Source organism: Leuciscus leuciscus, assembly GCF_965113295.1.
Source record: "Leuciscus leuciscus genome assembly, chromosome: 20".
In the NCBI taxonomy this organism is placed as follows: domain Eukaryota; kingdom Metazoa; phylum Chordata; class Actinopteri; order Cypriniformes; family Leuciscidae; genus Leuciscus; species Leuciscus leuciscus.
The window spans coordinates 37,546,187-37,567,979 of record NC_138744.1 but is presented as its reverse complement, the minus strand read 5'-3'; the positions used below and the strand labels follow the sequence as shown (position 1 = coordinate 37,567,979).

General features: G+C 37.8%; 1 protein-coding gene and 1 long non-coding RNA gene across 2 annotated transcripts in view; one reads left to right on the top strand and one right to left on the bottom strand.

Moving 5' to 3' along the window:
- The window catches only part of LOC309484012, a 168,793-nt gene extending 165,352 nt beyond the window's left edge, over positions 1-3,441 (top strand). The window contains exons 2-3 of the long non-coding RNA XR_014200703.1: positions 559-1,151; positions 1,284-3,441. This is a non-coding gene — a long non-coding RNA (uncharacterized lncRNA). The remainder of the gene's footprint in view (positions 1-558; positions 1,152-1,283) is intronic.
- Positions 1-20,544, bottom strand: part of eif3ha (eukaryotic translation initiation factor 3, subunit H, a) — an 83,183-nt gene extending 62,639 nt beyond the window's left edge. The window contains exons 1-2 of the mRNA XM_082150120.1: positions 20,386-20,544; positions 6,654-6,810 (exon numbers count right to left, since the gene is read on the bottom strand). Coding sequence (XP_082006246.1) covers positions 6,654-6,810; positions 20,386-20,466 — 238 coding nt within the window. The 5' untranslated portion in view covers positions 20,467-20,544. The remainder of the gene's footprint in view (positions 1-6,653; positions 6,811-20,385) is intronic.
- Positions 20,545-21,793: the final 1,249 nt, after the last annotated feature.

The following is a 21,793-nucleotide window of genomic DNA, read 5'->3' as shown; positions in this document are numbered from 1 at the left end:
CTATCAAGGAGTACAATCCAACATTTGGCCTCAATACTGACTAACCCCAACCTAGTGATTTTAGCACATTTTACCATTTTAGCAGTTCATTTTGACATTTACTTAATTGCTAGAGAGTGTTTTTAAACTATTTAGACCCAAAATTGATTACAGGCTATCAAACCTCTGAATATAATAAAATTCAACCACTTCTACACAAACATTCAAAAGTTTGGGGGCAATACATTTTTTTTCAAAGTGACAGTAAAGACATTTATAATGTTTTAAATGCTTTTATTTCAAATAAATGCTGTTCTTTTGAACTTTATATTCATTAAAGAATCCTGATTTTTTTTTTATCATTGTTATAAATATGAAGTAGCCTATAAAATATCAAGCAGCAGCAAAACTGTTTTCAACACTGATAATAATCAAATGTTTCTTGAGCATCAAATCCTCATATTAGAATGATTTCTGAAGGATCATATGACACTGAAAACTGGTGTAATGATGCTGAAAATTCAGCTTTCATCACAGGAATAAATTACACTACTATATATATATTCACACAGAAAACAGATGTTTCAACCTGTTAACTGTCACAGGCCTTTTTTTGAATAGACATGAAAATGCACATTTCGAACTTAAATGGTTGTAATTAGAGAATGCTTTGGAGTATAGACGTACAATTGGTCTTGTTTTAAAGAAGACATTTGGCAGATTTTTGTAGACGTGAAATAAATTAAGAAAGTGAAACAGAAAAAAAGTTATAGAAGTTTGAGTTTATGGAAATGTACAATGTAAAAAAATTAATTATTCATATTCTATATAAAATATACATTTGAAAACCTGGGCGACTCTAAAACTGCAAACACAAAAAAAGTAAAAAATCTGAACAAGTTGTGTTTCAAAATTTAGGTTGATATCTCAAAAAATGAGCTTTCGGTAAGATTTTGTTTGGGCGCAGTACCAAACTTTCACTAGGTGACAACCAGACTCCATTACTGCCCATATAAGGGCGCCTCCATTTCCATATGTGGTTTGAGTGATCTGAACCATTATTTCCACAATTTTCATACAATTTATGAAGTAGACATTCTATTCAGAAGTAATATGGGAAGTTTGGCAGATTTTGATATGAATTCAACCTCTAAGAAACATAAAAAGAACACGTATGTGCACTATAGCTCGCTGCCACATCACAAATGGTGAATCTATACATCTTTAAAACATTTTCAGACCCTTTTTCTCAAATAATTGAATGGGTGCCATCTTTTGAACTCTTGGCATGAAAACAAACTGAGGTTTCTACCATCCTTTCATGATTTTTCATGTTCATTGCCATTTCAAAATAAAGGTCTGAACACGCCTTAGGAATATGAAAATATTCTTGTCGCAAATTGATAAATTACGGCTCCTCTGTAATTTATTTTGAAAATCAGTCACCGAATATGAAAACTAGATACTGTAAGCTTTCAAATGATATATAGTTTGTCAAGATTAGTTTAGGTTTAGTATAGGATATTACTGTTTTAAATATGTAATGGCTCTGGGCCCACCGAGGTGACTAACAATATCACAGTATTATTATTGATCAAGTGCAGCCTTGAAAGAAACTTTCCAAAACATTCAAACTTTTGTATTAAATCCTCCATATTTGAGGCTGTGTGACAGTTTTCATTTAATTGTTAAATGAGTGGGTTCACTCACACGCATAACATCTTACAATATCATAATTAGCATGAAGAATAGTGAAATTTCACTTAAACGACTAATCTACTTTCCTCTTGATCTATTCTCTGCTGAAAGAGTGCATCCGTACAGTAGCTGATCTCAGGCCTGCTCTTATCATGGCAAGTGTATCTCTGTCTGTATTGATTCGGGCCTCGACAGCATTAGGGAGCGATATTTCATACGCCGGCCGGAGAGATAAAGCGGAGTCTCTGAGCAGTCGTCCTTGGACAACCGACAGCGGTTTGCTTTCTGGTCCTGCTATATCTGGGCTTGTTAGCGCTCAGCTCAGCCAAACGGTTCAACTGTGCTAACAAGCAGCATCTAACGGCAAGGTCATCCGCTCAGAATGTGTGTGTGACCTCTTCGTGACTCCTGACACCAAACCGATGAGGGTCCAGGAGATAATTACACAGCCACAAGTGGACCAGGCCAGCGCAGAAAACTAATACACACTCGCTGCCACGGATGGACAGAAAGGCGTAACGGTTCGGCTGTGAAGCGAAAACAGCAATAATCACAAGTCGAGATGGAAATAATTGCAGGTTAACTATAGAGGCCTCCAGATTGCGAGCAAATTGTTCTTTTTTTTAAGCCATATCTGATCAAAACAGCACTGACGCAGAACCCAGGAGAAGCATTAGCCGCGTTTCCACTGTCGCTAGCCAGTGTCACTCATTTGCTTTATTGGCAAGACCAATATTTTTACTCATTAGCAAAGCATTCTGAGTGTTGCTGAAGTCGATCAGCAGAATCTCTCGAACAAAAGAAATGATTCAGAGAAGCTGGGCGATGAAACGCGCCAAAGGAGAAAACCACCAAAGAAGAAACACACTCCAAGAGCTTCGAGAGGCGGGAGGAGAAATATGAGTCAGTGTATGAAAGTGAATGAGAGATTCAGTCGGGAACGACACGGCACTAATCTGAGTGTAATTGTGCCAATCAGAAAGGACAACCAGCGAGTTATAAGCAGTCTGGTCCACAGATACGTGACGCACTAATGACACAATTATAGGCTACGTCAATATTAGAATTTTAAGATCAAAGGCAAAATCATTGGAATTAGTTTGTATTAGGGATGGGACGATTACCGGTTTCTCTATAAACCACGCTAAAATGTACTGACGGTTAGTATTATCGTTTAAAATTGAATTATCATTAAAACCGTGTTTGATTATCGCGATTTTAATAACTCAAATCCTGTCAGCAAAAGTCTGGCGCTGGCGCAGCGCACAATGTTTTTCTTTTTTTATTGGAGAAGGAATGGCGGAAGGCAGTGGCCGTGCTCGGGAGATTGTTCAGCCTTTAAGAGGACCAAATCTGAGGTGTGGTCATATTTTGGCTTTTACAAAAGTCCTGAGTGAAACTTAATTGAGGATGGTCACCCTGGAAACACTTTAGATCTGCCGAGTCGTCTTGTGTGACCATCATCCACTGTTATATAGCGAACGCAAGGCAAGTTAACTTGACTTTAATACCCAAACTACGTCTGGGAAATAATTGGGCACAAAATGGTGTTTTGAGTTGAAATATTTGATCTCACTCACTTGAAATAAACGTGAAGCTTCCGTGAAGAAAGGTTCGCAGCAAGTGGCTTTGAGGCAAAGACGAACGAACAAGTTCAAACAAGACTATGAAGAGTGACATTTAAGGGATAATAATGTATATTGTACACTTATTACACAGATTTTTTTCTTTCTTTTACCACATAATTACGGGGACAAGAATTGAGATTAAAGCTGCCGTCGGCAAAATTTTTTTGATCATATTCAGTGTAATCGACACTATAATCCGACAGAACAACATAAATAAGGTGGTTTTAGAAAAAAACCCGAGCTTCTAACTCCACCTGGAGCGTGTTATTTGTTTTGCAAAAATCCAGCGCTCCCGCTTCATCAGGTCCAATCAGCGCAGGGGGGTGTGAGATCTGACTGTCAATCACAGGTCGTGCACACGCCACAGATCCCCCCTCACTCGCGCACGTTAATATCACATGCACAAGCCACGCCTGAAGTTCGCCTGGAGATTGCATGAAGCGTGATGGCGGAGAGAAAATATACTAACAAGCTTCCAATTCCTCGGTTATTGCTATCTATGGATAGATTAGCCAGGGCAGCCTACCTCCGAGTCCATGGTGTTGATGGATGCTGAAGAGACGGACGCGTTCACAGAAAATCAGGTACACACGCACAGTGACGCACTGACGAGCACGACCTCGATGGGAGGGTGCTCGCTGGTAGTGGGGAGGGGCATGAGAGTTGTAAACATTCAACATTTTGGCTAATCGACCCAATCTGCCAGACTTGCCGACGGCAGCTTTACTATTTTAAATCTTGCCTGTTTATAAATTAATTTTGTACAGCGTACAAAACAATCGTCTAGACAAGATGATCACAACAATATTATCAAACTCTGTAAACAATAAATCAACTGATTTGATTTTCTATACAATCAAAAATGGAGACGCAAGACGGCAAGTTGTATTTGAATGAAAATGAGCGAGTCCGTTGTGATGCATGTGTGATGTGTTATAATGCGTTGCTATTGACGACGGTCATTATAAGGAAGGAAATGCCACAGAATATAATCTTGCTTAAAAAAAGTGCATAGATCTGCTCGTTTTATTTGTTGTTTGTTGATTTTCAAATATAAAACTTGTTGAGATGTCTTCAGTGTGAACATCAGCTATTTTTGAACACTTTCATCTCGTTTTAATAATATTGATAATTACGATCATTTGGGTCACTATTATCGTGATATGAAATTTTCATACCGTCCCATCCCTAGTTTGTATGTCGTGCCAAATGCAATGTAGTGTGTAGGGCTGTCACTTTACGTTCGAAAATCGGCCGCACAATCGATCGGACAAACCAACACAAGTTTCGAAAACAAATAGGGAATCGATTTTAACGGCCTAGCTTCTCTCGGAGCGCGTCCAGCCCGTAGTGAACGCACGTCACACAGCGACTGCAGGATCTGACACACACATAACAGCAGATTATACTTCTGTGTCCAAACATTTTAATCCCAAAGGATTCCCTTTGCAAGGGATAAAAAATTCCCTAAAAATCCAAATGACAAATCAAATAAGTCTGGGTTTAATGTTCTAAAAGGTCTTAAAAGTCAAAAATAAAGTGACTAAAACTTCTCTGGGAAAGCACATCTTTTCTCCATGCACTCAATGATAAAAAAAATTAAATCAAAAGTAAAATCAAAAAGGAAAGCGACATAGCGACAAAAAAATAGTGTCCTTTTTTCATATGTTACATGTACTTACCATAGTAATAACAGTAAATTATGCATAATTACATGCAACTAACCCTCAACCAAATCCTACCCTAACCCTATAGTAAGTACATGTAGTTTATTAATATTACTCAGTACTTAAATATATAATTACACTGTAACAATGACACCTTAAAATAGTGTAACCCACTATTTTAAGGTGATGTAAATACATTGTACTTCCTGAAATAAGTGCTGAGTAATATTAATGAACTAGTACATGCACTTACTATAGAGTTGTTTAGGGTTTGTTACTTGTATTTATGCATAATGTACTGTTATTACTATAGTAAATACATGAGGTAATGCGTAACTGTCAAGTTAATAAATCTCATCATCATCTCCACTTGCGGCCGCAGTTTGAGACGCCCTGGTTTAGACAGCTTCATTTATTACAATGGGAATGTTTGTGAGAATCAAACAGTTAAACTGTAGATTTGCAGTGACAGCTTCAGTAATTACAGCCGGAGCGCTCGAGTACTTCTGCGTGACTCCCAAATATCAACGGTTTTGTTTTTCACGCCGCTAAGAGGATCATAGGTGACCGTTTAGTCACTGTCTTGATTTAATGATGTGTAAAACAGCAATTAATTCATTCAGGAACACCGCACGCAGTTTGCTTCGGCTGTGCGGAGAGACATAAACTACAGTTGCCCCACACACAAAGTATTGTAATGCAACTTCTATTAATCAAAACGAATCGTGAACGTAAAATAAAAGCAATTCCCCTTTTTCACAGCTCTCTCTCGGCCTGAAATCAATATGTAATCGTCTAGACCCGGGATTTCCAAAGCATTTATATCCCAAGGATTCCCATTGCAAGGGGAAAAATATCCCCCCAAAATATCCCATCCTAAAAATACAAATTACTCAAATTAAATAACTGGGTTTAATATTCTAAAGGTATTAAAGTCAAAAACTAAAATGACTAAAGATTCTCTGGGAAGGATTTATTTTGCACATTTTCTCTACGCACTTACTGATAAAAACTAGGATAAAAAAGTATAATAAAAAAACAATAGATTATACTATATTTGAAGCTGATGTACTTACTGAAATAAGTACTGAGTAACATTAACAGAGTTAGGTACATAGTACGTACACTACTTACTATAGAGTTAGGATCTGGGGTTACACTATTTTCAGGTGTCATTGTTACAGTGTAATTATATATTTAAGTACTGAGTAATATTAAGCAACTACATGTACTTACTATAGGGTTAGGGTAGGATTAGGGTTTGGTTGAGGGTTAGTTGCATGTAATTATGCATAATTTACTGTTATTACTATGGTAAGTACATGTAACATGTAACAAGTACACTGTAAAATAAAGTGTTACCCGATTTGTTACTTATAATTATGCATAATTGACTGTTATTACTATAGTAAGTACATGTAGTAACGTACAACAATGTCACCATAAAATAAAGTGTAACCAAAAAATAAAATATCATCATCATCTCCCCAAAGTAGTATTTTAATGCCAATTCTATTAATCAAAATGAATCGTGAATATACAATAAAAGCGAAAAGCAATCCCCTTTTCACAGCTCTCTCTCGCCCTGAAATCCACATATAATCCCTCTCTCTCTTCGTTTCCCAGAGTGCCGAGTGCAATCATCAGTGATTAACCATGCCGAGACTGGCGAGCGCCTCACCTTCGTCGAACTCGACATCGTCTTCGGTGTGTTGAGGGAACGGGAAGCAGTTCGTGATCTCCAGTCGGTCTTCAACCACCAGGCCGAGCAAAACACCCTGGACCACCTCAGTGCCCTGGCCCTCCTCCTGGTAGTGCTTGATGATCTTCAACACCACCTGCACACACACACACACCGCATGATCAGGGACATTTCTTGTGAAAGCAAGTTTGTGCCTGGCGAAGCAAACTGAATAATATCTGATGCAATTTCTCTCCCCTAAAGGCATTTGAAATGTCTTTGTGTCGCCTTTGCAGGAGCGCCGGTGTGCGGAAATAACAACATTTATATACATTTATTGCTGAAAGATTAGCGAGGTGTAACCAGGTACACATCTGCACACACCTGGTTAGCATCTCACTACGCATGTCAAACACCACGTTTCCAGAATCTACGAATCGAACACTAGCCGTACGAAGCAATCCGAATAATTCATTATTTTGTTTAAAGGGTGTAATAGAATAGGGTTAACATACTTTAATGTTAAAAAAAAAAACATTATTAAAGGGGTCCTTGATTGTGATTTCACTTTTTTAAACTTTTTTAAACTTTAGTGTGTAATGTGTAAACATTTCTTCTTGTTACTACATTCTCCGCTAAATTTCCCAAGTAAAATGTCCTTGTAACTGTTATACTCCTCCAACACACACATATCTTCCGCTGGGGTAAACTGCACTGAGCGCCTGAATGCGCTTACTCGATCCGCCATGTTTTTTTGTTTTGAAAAGGGTCTTATTTTACCCAGAATGCATTGCAGTGTAGTCCTACTTAAGATAGTCAGAGTCTTAAGTGCTTTGTGCAACGGTCTGATTTTGATGTCTATCTGAAGTCTGACTATCTACTATATGTAAGCCATAGTCAAAGTCTATCTTTGTGAAACCGGCCCCATATCGGTATCGGTCGATATACGTTCATTTTGAATGTTATCGTTATCGGCCTGATAAGACAATTCGGCTGATATATTAAAGCCGATAAATAATGGATTATTTCCTTCAGCTGAGACACTTCACTGTTCACAATTATGTGTTTGAATTGCATGAAATATGATTGTAATCACTTCAAAAAAGGAAAATACAGTAAAGTACAGTGCCTATATAATTGTGTGAAACATGGTGTGACTTGTTTTTGTAATCAGGCTCTCAAAAATAATATAAAATTTTGGATTTTGATTTATCGGCCGATATATCGGTTAACGGCTTTCAAATATAAAAAATTATCGTTATCGTATCGGCCAAAATTTTTATATCAGTAAATCTCTAGTTTTTAGGAATAAAATGTTCTATAAAACAGGCGAATGACATAAACCTTCAGAATAAGAGAATAAACTGAAGTTTGGTGTAAGAGCTGCTGATTTCAGACTCAACTCATTTTGAGAAAGCCTTGCATTGTAATCGAAGTCTCCAGATGCTAATAGATCAAATGTAATACACCCTTAACAGTGTATTTTTGGATGTTTTCTTTCCATTGGTCTGAAAAAAATGCTATGAAGGCAGAATCTGAAAAGTAACCTGTGCATGAATGCTCTTTCCCAATCAGACACCTTTCTAAAAACACAACAATATTCAGCTTTTCTGCATATGTGCAATCAAAATGCAGTAAAAGCAGTGATCATCTCAGCGGACACTTGCTATCGGATCTCCTGAGATTGATGTTAATACCAGGCTTACGTTCACATGTGCTTTAGACGAGTCTCAGGAGAATATTTATATGTGCAAGCTTCAATTTGCAGATTGGCAGAGATGGAAAATGAGTTCTCCAAGTTCGAGGGCTAAAACGCGAGATTGCTCCTCTATGCTAACATGGTACTTTGCGACCACTCAGAGCAGAAAAGCATGGAGAAAGACCTGGGGTTAATGGAAGAACAAATACACTCACTGTCTAATTACGCCGTCTGTAAAGCTTCTCTGAATACCAATCCACCGGGGTTTATCCCGTTCTATAGAAGCAAGAACATCTTTAATCACCTTAAGAGCACCAGCTCACTCGCCCCAAGGCATGATGGGATACATTGGCGTTTCTCAGAAGGGACACATCATTTCATATCACCAATATCAGATGGGGGACTAAAGTGCATCAGTACATCTGTAATTACACACGGAGAACGAGGAAGGTGAAGCATTTAAAGCGAACGCACATATGTACTGATAAGAACAGCAAATCCAATTCCAACCGCAAATCACTCCTATAGGGTTCTGCGAATTATTATATGCCATTCGGTTATAGAGCTGTCAAAACGTCTGAAAAGCTCAATTCGAATTTCTCTTAAAGGGACAATGTGTAGTTTTTTTGATATTTTATTATCTAAAATCAATATTTTTATTCATAAATATGTCCTCAATGGTGTACAAATACCTCTGCCAATGATCTGACTTATCCTCGTAAACGAAGAATTTATTATCTTTATATACTTGGGACGGGTAAGTCCACGGAGGCTTCCATGTAGTTCCGCCATCTTGAAAAACTCTAATAGCAGAGAGGGACAAAAAGTACTAGGCCAACGCGTTTCCGTTCAGAACCAGCGTCACGTGACTGAAGCCAGCAGAAGCGGAGGAGCAGAGCAGTGTGAGGCGCTGGTCACTGCCGCGGCAAGTTTGAAAGGCTGCACTGCACGGTTATTTATAATGGAGGACCATACAAATGCTGAGTCACAGGATAAGGAGTCCTCGTCGTCGAAAAAGTCCAAAATAGACCGTAAAAGGAAACGTGACCGGAGATTACAAAAAACAAGGGTTAATGTCGGGATAGCTAATGCAGGAGAAAGCTTTCAAAAGAGACGCTGAAGTCGCCTGCTTTCTTCTCGACAGGTAAATCAATGTTACGGTCTTAATTACAAGCTTTTTTTCATTGCTTGGTTGTGTACTTTATCATATAGACAGTAGAACATTTATAGTTATAAGTTAAACAGGCTCTTTGATGAATAGCAGCTATTGAGTAAAGTAGAGAAGGCCCTAAAAACAAGGTTGCAAGTTTTGCAAGTTTTTACATTCGTTTGTTCGTTGTGTCAAGTTGCAGTTTGTTTGAAATAACAAAACAGTTCACCCGAAGGAAAACTCGATGAAGTGCTATTATAAGACATCCTGTCATAGCTTTTTGGTACATAACGGCTACCGTAGATGCAACACGCATTTGAAAAAGCGAGGCGCTGGAGAGCACTATTCGTTTGAATGCAAAATACAATTTCACCACTAGATGGGAGAAAATCCCTCACAATGTCCCTTTAAATATTAGCAAAATTCGAATTGTAAAGGCAATACTTAGAGGGAGAAAAGTACTGTATTGTCTCCTATGCCCACAAGAGAGCGCAAGCGAGCGCAATAAGAAAATATAAATTAAAGCATCGCATCTTTTATTGAAATGAAATATTCATTTTTTAAAGTGCATTGACTTTTAAAACAATTGTTAATAAATAAAATATAATTTCCTTAATGTGCATGCAAGGACAATTAGGTTACAATAGTGCAAAAAACTGTGTTTGTGCATCAGTAACTTGAGAAAACACACAGCGTAATGAACTACATGAACACACAACAGCAAAGCACTCACTTCTACTCACTACATCTACATATTGTTCATCAAAAACACCAGGCGCTCTTGATCTGAGCGAGTGCTGACAGTGTTCCAGCTGATGAATTAGGTGTTGTGGAGAGAAATGGCAGCGGTTTCTTACACAACTTACAAACATAGACAGTATATAAACTGGACACAGCGACCCCATTGGATTCAACGGAGAAAAGTGGAGTCAATTAGAAGCTCTTCTTCCTGATGGCTGAGCGTACTGCGCTGACTCACACTGAGCTTGACGACGTAGATGTGACGTGAGCAACCCGTCTGTCTTCTAGTAGCTGTGCCCAGAGAAATCTGAATCATTCCCTTCCGAAACTTGCAGAGATGGAGAGTGTGAGTAGGAGGTGTCCATGAATTATTTTGTCATTTTGCCTCCATTGCGTGCGAGCTTCTCCTCCTGTCCATACGGTAATCTCTCTACTGTGCGACAGAGAGTCGCGTGGTTATAGGGGTGTAAATCGGAGCCTACATGACGATTCGATACGATACCGATTTCTTAAGCCAACGATTCGATTATTTTCGATACTTCAGAATTCCCCGCGATACGATTCGATTCGAATCAGACAAACGGCAACATCTCTTACCACTGCTCCATCTGTTTTCCTGAAGCCAAAATACATCCACACCCATGACTTGACGCCGACTGGAGTGTGCAACATTTCACTGTCATTGCCAGCTCGCTCTGAGGGATCCAACGCTCTTGAAAGTCAGACTCAACAATGTGTGTGAACATAGATAGACTGTGAAACGTAAGTAACGCGTGTGAAGCGGTGTGAAGCAGAAGACAATAATGAGGTTAGCGCCACCCGCAGCTTAGTAGGTTGTACGCATTTTTCGGAGCAGATCGCTGAAAATAGACAGGCGGCAAAATAAACACATGAATCGATACTCTTGCGGATGCATCGAATCGTCGGCTGTATAATTGATGCATCGATACGAATCGATTAATATTTACACCCCTATTGACGCAATCGTTAGCCTATTTTTACAAAAACTGCTTCTACGGGGCCATAACGTAAGATACAAGGTAATGGAGCCTTTTATACATTTTCGTGTTTCTTTAGAAATAATGGACAAATGGAGTCTTTAAACGCCTCAGATGTAAAGTTATTCGCTGTCAAAGTGACGCCAAAATGAATAGGAGTCAATGGCATGCTAACAGCAGGTGATGGTATGCTAATCAATGGCGGCGCCCGGGGAAGCTTCAGTTTCCGGCTGATAGATTACCCCCCTGGTTCCGGCTGATGAATTAGATGTTGTGAAAAGAAATGGCAGCGGTTTCTTAAACAACTTACAAATGGCGTTGGTTGTCAGTTTCACCTTTGACACTCTAGAAACAAAAACAAAAAACACCACACGGCACTTTTAAGATGTTTTGGTGTAAGCAAGACTCTCTCCGACTCAAGAGTCCTCACTCCCTTTATCTGCCATTTTTAAAAATTAATAACACAGCCGCACTGCGCTTTACTGGATAAGCTAACAAACACAAACAAAAAGTTACGTCATCATGTCTCGCGCCTCTTTGACACACCAAACATTTTTTTTTTTTTTCATTCAACGAATATTTTAAATTCTAATAATTTGACAGTAGCCTGGAAATCCAGACCTAAATCTGAAAGATGAATGGTCTGGCATCGACTAATGAAGATCGGCCAGCTCGAGGGGCGGCACCAAGCATGCATTTGAAAATCTCACTGCACGCAATTGGATAACACTACGACCAATCACAACAATAAACCCCATACGCTTAGCTACCAGCGGAGCTAACTGGTAGATTAGACTCTTGCTGTATCCGGTCGGCAAAACAGCAAAAACGTCCTTCTTGCAAAGGAAGGATTCGAGCGGCGTCTTCTGTTCCTCTTTTAGATAAAAAGCCAAGTCTAACTCGTTCATTGTAGCGGCCAAAGCTGTTTCAAACAACTGGTGTTCATCCATAGCCATCTTGCAATGTTTACTAATGACTTCGCCGTCGCAGCGCTGTCGTCATCTCGCCTCTGGCCCGCCTATATCAGATAACCCGATGTGATTGGTGCAGCTCGGATCGAGGGGCATATTTAATGAGCATCATTACTCGACGCCAGAGTAACTCGCTGAGCAAATTCAACTTGTGCTCTCGCGAGAACTCTGGATTTCCAGGGTAGCGCTTTACTGGATAAGCTAACAAAAACAAACCATGTCAGTTACGTCATCATCATGTCTCGCGCCTCGACACCAAAAATTAGTTTTTTTATTATTCAGCAAATATTTTAAATTCTAATTATTTGACAGCCCTATTCGGTTCTATTAACGCTAATATTTTCCATTTCCAGTATTCTTTTTCAGAACACTGGGATTGACCAATAAAAGTTGAGTATTCCAGAGAACCTTTAGATCAATTATTTCTTGCCATTAAAGGAAATCGCAAAGCCACCGAAATCATTAAGTGAACAAAATTCCTTACGATTCCCATCCTTATCCCGAAGCCACATGGAACAAATCCGCCATCATTTTCCACAACATTCATAAAACAGTGAGCTGGAGGCAATATTACACACAATTCTCCGGGTGCAAGTAACATGTCAAGCCCAAATGACCTGCCAGAGCTCACCACGTCCCAGCTGTAAAGATATATGAAGCTTTTCACAGTGCTGTTGAATTAATTATGGGTGGACTCCCTGTAAACAAAGTTACAACCTTTAAAACTCCACACAGATGGTGGTCAGACACATGGCACCTCATTTCCACATGAGCTTCAGGCTCTATAAGTTGTTTTCCAGGGATTATTGTTGCTTCTTTGAGGGTTTGTAACAGGTTTTAAGGTCAGATAGAAAAAAAAGAGAAGAAGAAAAAAGGTAGAGTCAATATTCTCTGAGCTGAACCCAGCCAATCTGATCATTTCAAGTTGAGTCGTCGTGCTGGAAGAATTGTGAAAAGCACGTTCCCTTAAATCATTCAGGAGAAGTCACACACACCTGCTTCCTCAATGAATTGAGATTTGCTTGGATGGGCAATACAGTCCGTGACAAAATACAAAGCCAGCGGCAAAAAGGACGGCACAAACACGGTGAAACACTTACCTTATCTTAGATTGTTTAATTTAATGCTATGTCAGCATCAGACACCGTGTGCTAACTACACGCGACGCGCGAAAAAAGCTTCTTCTCCATGTTAATGAGAGTGTTTGTCCTAACCAGCCGCGACGGCGACACACGATGACTATTTCAGAAACGGTTTCTATTTTTCTGCGACGTCGCGCTGGAACAACAAACACAAAGTGAGGCGATGATGATCTCAGGTGCTGTTTATGTGCTTTAATGTTAAAAGCGTGTCATGTGACTCTGAATATCATTTAGTGCTCCAGCTTTGTGGCTGTAAAAGCAACAATGGATAATTCACCTCAGATCTTGAAATTAAACAAATGGAAACAAGAACGTTCAAACTGTGAACAAACAAGTGTATTATTTGACAAAGATTGTTTGTTTTAGTAACTCAGTAGCCTACGTATTTGAATAATGTTTAAATGGTGTAATATTTGTGAATTTGATTATGTAGCTACTTATCCATTTTCTAGCGAGTGCCAAGAATACTCTATGGTGCCGTGCACTCGCCACGAGACTCCGCCCACACGCTGTTCTGATTGGCTGACTCCGCCCACAAGCTGTTCTGATTGGCTGTGGGTTTTGATTGATAGACGCATCTCGCAGTCGCATCTAGTGTGGACAAATTATTTGTATAAAAATCATTTTAAAACGCTTAATACGACCGAGAAACGTGAGGGAATGCGAATGTCACTAATTGTCCAATACAGTCGCGACAAAACACAAAGTCAGCGGCAAAAATGACGGCACAAACACAGGGAAACGCTCAACACGGAGGATAGATCCATATAGATCGTTTTATTTAATGCCATGTCAACATCTAAGGCTATTTTCATGGCAAAAAATGTAATTACAAAAATACAAATATCATATAAATACAATAAAACCAAGCAAACAAACAAAACAAGTCATATTATAATTTTTTTTTTTTTATTAACATATGATGAAAAAAATCCTAAACCTTTTCAGGCATAATCTTACTAATAAATCTAAATCCTTAATACGCAGATAAACGTGAGGGAATGTGAATGTCACTAATTGTCTGAACAGTTGTAACGCATTAAAAGCAGCGTTCAGTTCCCCGTCGCTCCGATCGCAGTGTCTGAATCATCACTCGTCTGAGTCAAAGCGATTAACGGCTGATTAAACAACTTAAACACGCTGTGCTAAACGGCTGCACTCCTCATTCAGGATAATTGTTTCAGTGTCTTGCAATTCTTCGCCACTCTTTCATCAATGCAGTGGTTTTATATGCAATTTCAAAACAAAAAGCCAGATTCTTTTAAATGTACAAGTCAACATCATACAAGACCCATTTTACTTCTGTAATGACATTTCACACTATGTAGAGTGAGCGGCATGACCACAGATGTCACAGAATAAGGAATTATAGAAGGGAATATCAGGCAATATAGTTAGTTGTTTTAGTGGAGTTCATATTAAAGTAAGCTAAATTATAAATGCATCAATCTAATTTATTAATTTTCCCATTAATGCAACTTTGGATACAAACCAAATTATTTTTCATCATAAATTAATAAGTTTGGCATCAGTACACAGAAACAGCTTCACATAATGAAACATTCGAGTTAAAAACAAACAATAAAACATTACATTAACAGAAATACATTATAAATCTGATTAAAGTGTAAATACAGACAGACTTCAATCCTTTAGATATAAATGATGTTCATGTCAAATCAACCAAATTTCTGAAACGTCCTTGATTTTGTTAATATTTTTTTCTGAATAGTGATGAAAGACAATATTAAATATCACGCATGTATATTGACGGAGTAATCCACTGTTGGGGGTCAAAATAACTATTTTCACCTGAGATTTGGTGCCAAACTAGAGCGGGGTAAAAATTATTTTAGAAATATGGCAGCATCATTATTTTATGTTTACACAGAAATTGGTAATCTATAAGTGAAATCTGTTGACTTTAGTCTACAAACTGTGTTACATAATATCGCCAACAGTGGCAGGTCAAGAATTGCGGAAATATATATATGATCCCTTCATTATACGTGTCGAGGAAACAATGTTGTAATTGTATTTTGTGTTGCGGTAAATAAATATTTAATTATAGTAAAATAATATTGGCTATTATAATATAATATAAGTGACCCAGGATCACGTCACCAGTCTCGAGTCGCGAGACTATCCTTGGCTATACATTGTATGGGTCAAAATTATCGATTTTTATTTTATGCCAAAAATCTTAAGGATATTCAGTAAAGATCATGTTCCATGAAGATATTTAGTACATTTCCTACCGTAAATATATAAAACTTATTTTTGTGAGTGAATGCAACAAAATCATGAACATAAATGAACAACTTTAACCCTAAACTGGCCGTGTGATCTGGGTGTGACAGTTTTTGTCGTCTTTTTTGGGGCGTAAGAATGATTTTTCCATCAAATCCTTTTATCATTTATCACAGCCTGGTCTGTCTGGAGTATGCTGGTCACATGATTTGTTAAAAAAAAAAATTGTGATTAATTAATCAGCCTGACCTAAATCCAACATGGCGGCCAGTGGTGCAGGACATTCAGATTTTGAGATAAGTAAATATATATTAAACTTACTTTTCTTTTGAAAAAAAATAATACTAACACTGCTAACATTAATTATGAACATTGTCTTAAGGTGCTGAAAAAGAACATTTATAAAAATGTTGTTCATGTTGTTATTTAGCACGTTTTGAAATATATGTTACACCTGAGTCACATTGCCACTTTTGGGTATAAAAAAGGGATTAACTTTGTATTCATTTTTGTAACAATCTTTGTATTCTGAGGTATTTTTTTTTTTTACAAATTATAAAAATGTACAGGTGAAACTGATACGGTCTGTCTTGAGTATGCTGGTCACATGATTTGCTTCAAGTTATCTGTGATCAATTAGTCAGCCTGACCTAAATCCAATTTTTTTAAACATTTTACCAATTTCTTTTTAACATTTTTATGGTAAAGCAAGGTCCGATTTCAAAACAGTTTTCACAGGATGAATCTTGAGTTTGTAAGCTTTCCAATGATATCTAATATGTCAACATTATATGAGATGAAGTATAGGATATAATTGTTTTAAACATGCAATGGCAGTTACAGTTATAGATTTGGTCCTTTTGTTATACCCTAAACAGGCCATGTGATCCGGGAGTCACAACTCATAACATCAAAAATACATAACATTTTTCAAAAATTAATTTGGATATGATTTACTTAAAGTCCAGATGATATAAAAAATGACATGAAATAATTTGTTGCTTATTTTCTACTCTTGCCTGTTTAAGGGATAAAGGAGATTTTCTCAATGTTTAGATTTTTTTGCACCCTCAGATTCCAGATTCAATAGTTGCAACTTGCATCTCAGCCAAATATTGTCCTATCCTAGCAAACCACACATCAATGCGTCCACAAATTAACAATCAACAAAAAAATTGACCCATGTGACTGGTTTTGGGTCACATGTTCTCTGAGAGCAACCGTGATGCCACAATTGGCTCATTAACTCCCATGAAGCCCATCAATCTGTCAGTCGAGCCGAAGGGTCTGGGGTTTTAACACGGGTTCAAAGTGCCACACACACACACACACACACACACACAGACACACACGTTCTCCTCCTCTATCAGGAGACAATCCCAGAATACCTAACGAAGACATGCTTTCCAGACAACACACACTCCCATCAAAGCAGCACAACACTTCATCTAATGATCCCCGTGAACTCGGGAGAATTGCACGCTTGCCAGTTCTATTTTTGATATGAGCTTTTGGTTGTGCAATGACTAGCCTAGCACTCTCTCTCTGTGGCGTATTGCGAATGTTCGAAGGCTTTCTTGCTTTGAAACGTGCCTCAGCTGAGCGCTGACGCAAACACACGCCGGAAGATATCAGGTAAACTCGCTAACACACTCCCCCGCGGATCACCTGACGTGAATGCCCATCCCTGTCAGCTAGCGGAGGAAGGACACTGATGACTAGCGCTCTGCTACGCCGAGGCCTATGATCCATCTTCATAAAACAGTGATGAAACAGGATCTCTGTCAAAAGCTGTTCGTTTGGCATGCGATTGTCAGTGTCGTAATTGTACAGCGTTAAAAATGAGCTCGTAGGCCCTACTTCAGATCTCGACCCGAGGCCTCAGAAACAGCTCAACTTTAAAGTCCACATGAAACCAAAACTGAATATGTTAGCCTTGCTGTTATCTAAAAGCTAGCGTGCTCCAAAACAATGAAGAAATTCGCATTTAGAAGATCTAAGTGTTCAAAACCTAGTCTTTCACTTACTGATGACATCACTCTGCACTTCAGCTTCTCATCAGATTTCCTGTCCAATCAAATGCTCTATAGAATCTGAAGCTCCGCCCCCTATTAGTGTTGGGTATCGTGCACATTTTAGCGATTCCAGTTTCGACTCTCATTCTTATCGATTCCAATATGGTAAAAAACTAATTGAAGTCAAACATTCAGGCTAATCTGAAAATTAAGTATATTATATACAATATAATATGTGTGTGTGTATGTATGTGTATGTGTGTGTGTATGTATGTGTATGTGTGCATGTATGTTTGTGTATGCATGTATGCGTGTATATGTATGTGTCTGTATGTATGCATGTATGTGTGTGTGCGTGTGTGTATGTGCGCGCGCATGTATATTTATGTATGCGTGTGTGCATGTATGTGTGTGTGTAATATGTATGCGTGTGTGTGCGTGCGTATATATATGTGTGTGTGTATACATATATACACACGCACACTATATTTAGTAGAATTTACTAACCTTAAAATAACAGAACTGTAAATATCGTTCCCAAAATGTGATTATAACGGTCAAAACTGCAACATTTGGATAAAAATATGATACAGGCACGACCACAATTCTAGCACAAACATTAAAGGAAAAGTTCAATCAAAATTTAAATTGTCATCAATATTGATTGAGCAGAAGAAAATGTATTACTACCATCAAAACTCCCTGACATTATTTACAGATCTCATTCATCACAGCAGATCTCATCTGTGTTCAGACTTCAATCAGTCATGTGACACACGAGAACCAATGGCACAGGGTGTCCATCAATAACACATCTCAAGTCATCGTTTACTTTTATTATCATTTAACAAGCGCAAATGAGATCTGAGAACTCTGGATGAGAGTGAATAATAGCAATCTGGATAATGAGTTTCAGTCTGTTCCCCAAGCAAAGCCAAAATACAGTGAAAATATATCTTTTTTGGAGAACTGAGCGGTTATAAATCCTCTATTCTCATATGTAAAAGAGCAGCTCTGTCGGTCTACATAATATCTCCTGTTGTGCTCACAGAAGAAAACACAAGAGACTCAACTGCAACTTTAGGATGGATGGAAATAATGCTAATTGGACAGATAAAAGTCAACCAATGCAATGTCCAAACCGTAGTTTCCACAAGCTGATAATCACAGAAAGTGTTATTTCTTGAGACAACGTCGCCCTCTTTGGGCAGTGATATAATATATATAAAATGCAATGTATTTCCACATTAGCACTGCATCTATAAACACACACAAGCTCTTTAATGAAGCAAACTCTTCAGTCCGGACGCATTACTGTGACGATAATTGGAGGGTTTAGTCCAAAAGCCAAACTACAATCTCTGCACTCAAACTCCAGGCTTTCTCTGACGGGAATCAGCGGTCCGTGTGAAGGAACACTAGCAGGATGAGCTGGGAAAACAAATCGCATGAAAATACTGAACGGCACCTAAAGTGAAGAGGAAAACAAGGCCAGAAATAACACAAGAAAACACACACTAAACAAATGAAAGAAGCTGCAAAAGTGCGTTAGGCAATTATCCCAGTGTAAAGAAGTTCTAGCGATAAACAAATACCGAACAGCAGATCTCCAGAGCTGAGACTCAGAGACTCTGCAGGAGTTGTGTTCAGAAGAGCTAATGATACAGCAGTGAAGACAATTATAAGACAAAACATGTCCATTTCAAATAAACACCGTTCTTTTAAACTTTCTATTCATCAATGAATCCGGTCAGATAAAATGTATGACAGTTATTTAAACACTGATAATAATCATAAATGTTTCCTGAGCATCAAATCATCATATTAGAATGATTTGTGAAGGATCATGTGACACTGAAGACTGGAGTAATGATGCTGAACATTCAGCTTTGATCACAGGAATAAATTACACTTTACTATATAATCACATAGAAAACAGATGATTTACATTGTAATAATATTTCACAATTTTTACTGTATTTTTAATCTAATAAATGCAGCCTTGGTGAGCAGAAGAGACTCTTTAGATAAGAAATATACAATTTATATATATATATATATATATATATATATATATATATATATATATATATATATATATATATATATATTCTACTATCATATAATCATACTAGCATAAGTAATAGAATTATATAACTCATTTCTAATTTTAAAAATCATATTTATTTTATTTATTATTTTACCTTATACGTTTTAGTATAAATATATAATATCAAAGTTAATTATGTTTTGTGTTGATGTAAATAATTTAATTTGTATTAATAATATTATAATAATATAATATCTTACAGACCCCAGACTTTTGAGCGGTAGTATTGTCATCACTTCATAAAACAAAACTATCAAAATGTACAGTTTAAGATACGCTGTACACTTTGAAATAAACCTGGTTCTGAAATTAAATTAATTTACATTAAAGTAACGTTACTCATAGTACTTTTAGTAAGGCCAGATCCCATATTAGCTTCAGTACCATGGTATATCTCTCAAACTACTATGGTATAGCAGACGGTTAGCCACAGTGCAACCACTATACATTAATAACATGCTGAAAACCCTGGTATTACCAGTACATGTCCACAAAACTAGTAAGTTTCCAGCATTTCTGTGTTAGTTTATCTCAGTGTTCTTCCTGTTCGAGTAACCGATGAACGCTGAGCTCCCCCTACCATCCTCCAGCCCGAAACACAACACACACACACACCCCTAACAAACATGATAACAACACTCATAATGATCGCTCACCAGCCCGTCGATCTGGATCTGCTTGACCGGGGAATCCAGCGGACTGGAAGCCGAAGCTGCGGGTTCTTTACGGGTCGCCATTGTTGGAAGAAGAGCGGAATGAATCGGGCCGAAGCACGTGGAAGAAGGTTCTTCCGGAACGTCCGACCACTTCCGGTGCGAAGACTCTTCAAAATAAGAGTCACCGTTATTTATATAGCGCTTTTTATTATACAGGTTGTTTCAAATCAGCTTTACCGAGATAACAGGAAAATAAAACAACAAAGTTTGTTTCTAGAAGAAAATAACGTTGCAGTCCAGCTTAAGTGAGCTCAGTGATGTTTCATTTTTGTTGTAAAAAAGTTATTAATTTAGTTGATTTATTTATACAGCCGCTCTGTCATCGTCCAGCTCAGTTCTGTTCTCATATAATGGTGTCAACGCAGGCAGATCAATCATATTGTTGAATATTAAATTACATTTCCCAAACTAAGCAAGACAAACGCGAAAAAGGCGAGTTAAATGGGCGATTCTCGTTATTTCATCCTGAAATCAAAGGCAAAAATGCTGGATTTTGGATATTATTCACGTAATAATTAAGCAACTCACGCTAGCTATTCACAATGTACAAACAAGCCCTAGATCACTGCACATACTGCATGCTATTATTTTTAGTATGTGAAACATGCACATTATCATATGCAACAGTAAAAGTTTGAAACGGTAGTGTTATAATCTATATATGTCGTCAAACCTTATTACTGCACTTATTATTATTAGAATAATACATTTTAAAAAGAGTGGGTTTGTGTGTGTGTGCGCGTGTGTGTGTGTGTGTGTGTGTGTGTGTGTGTGTGTGTGTGTGTGTGTGTGTGTGTGTGTGTGTGTGTGAGATAAAAGTCTGGTCGAATTATTATTTAGGTAGAACATTGCATTGTGGGATATAAAATTCCACACAGCATGATCTGCTGTATGATTAGTGTATATTAGGTAATCTGGGTACTTTAGACTCATAAAGAATTTATATATTGTATTTGAAGATTAGAAGGTTACAGTCCCTTTAAAGATGGCAAAAACACTGAGATTGGGTTATTTTAGCTTACATTTTACGAGTCGCTGGACATCTGTTTCCCCTGGCCACTGTTCTATAGGGTCGGCAGTCTTACAAAGATAACAATAGCAGGATTAGTTTTAACATTGTGACCATTGTATATCGACATTAAATATTAATTCAAACTCACCTGCGTGCGTTAGCTGCATATTTACTACTAAAATATTTCCTACTACATATTTACTACTGCATATTTACTACTACTTTAGCATCATATTATTACTAAACGTAGCCTATAATTTGTATTATTTAAAATTACTTTTAACATTTAAAAACAGACGTTTTCAAGTTCCAAAGCTAGAAGGTTCCTATTGGCAA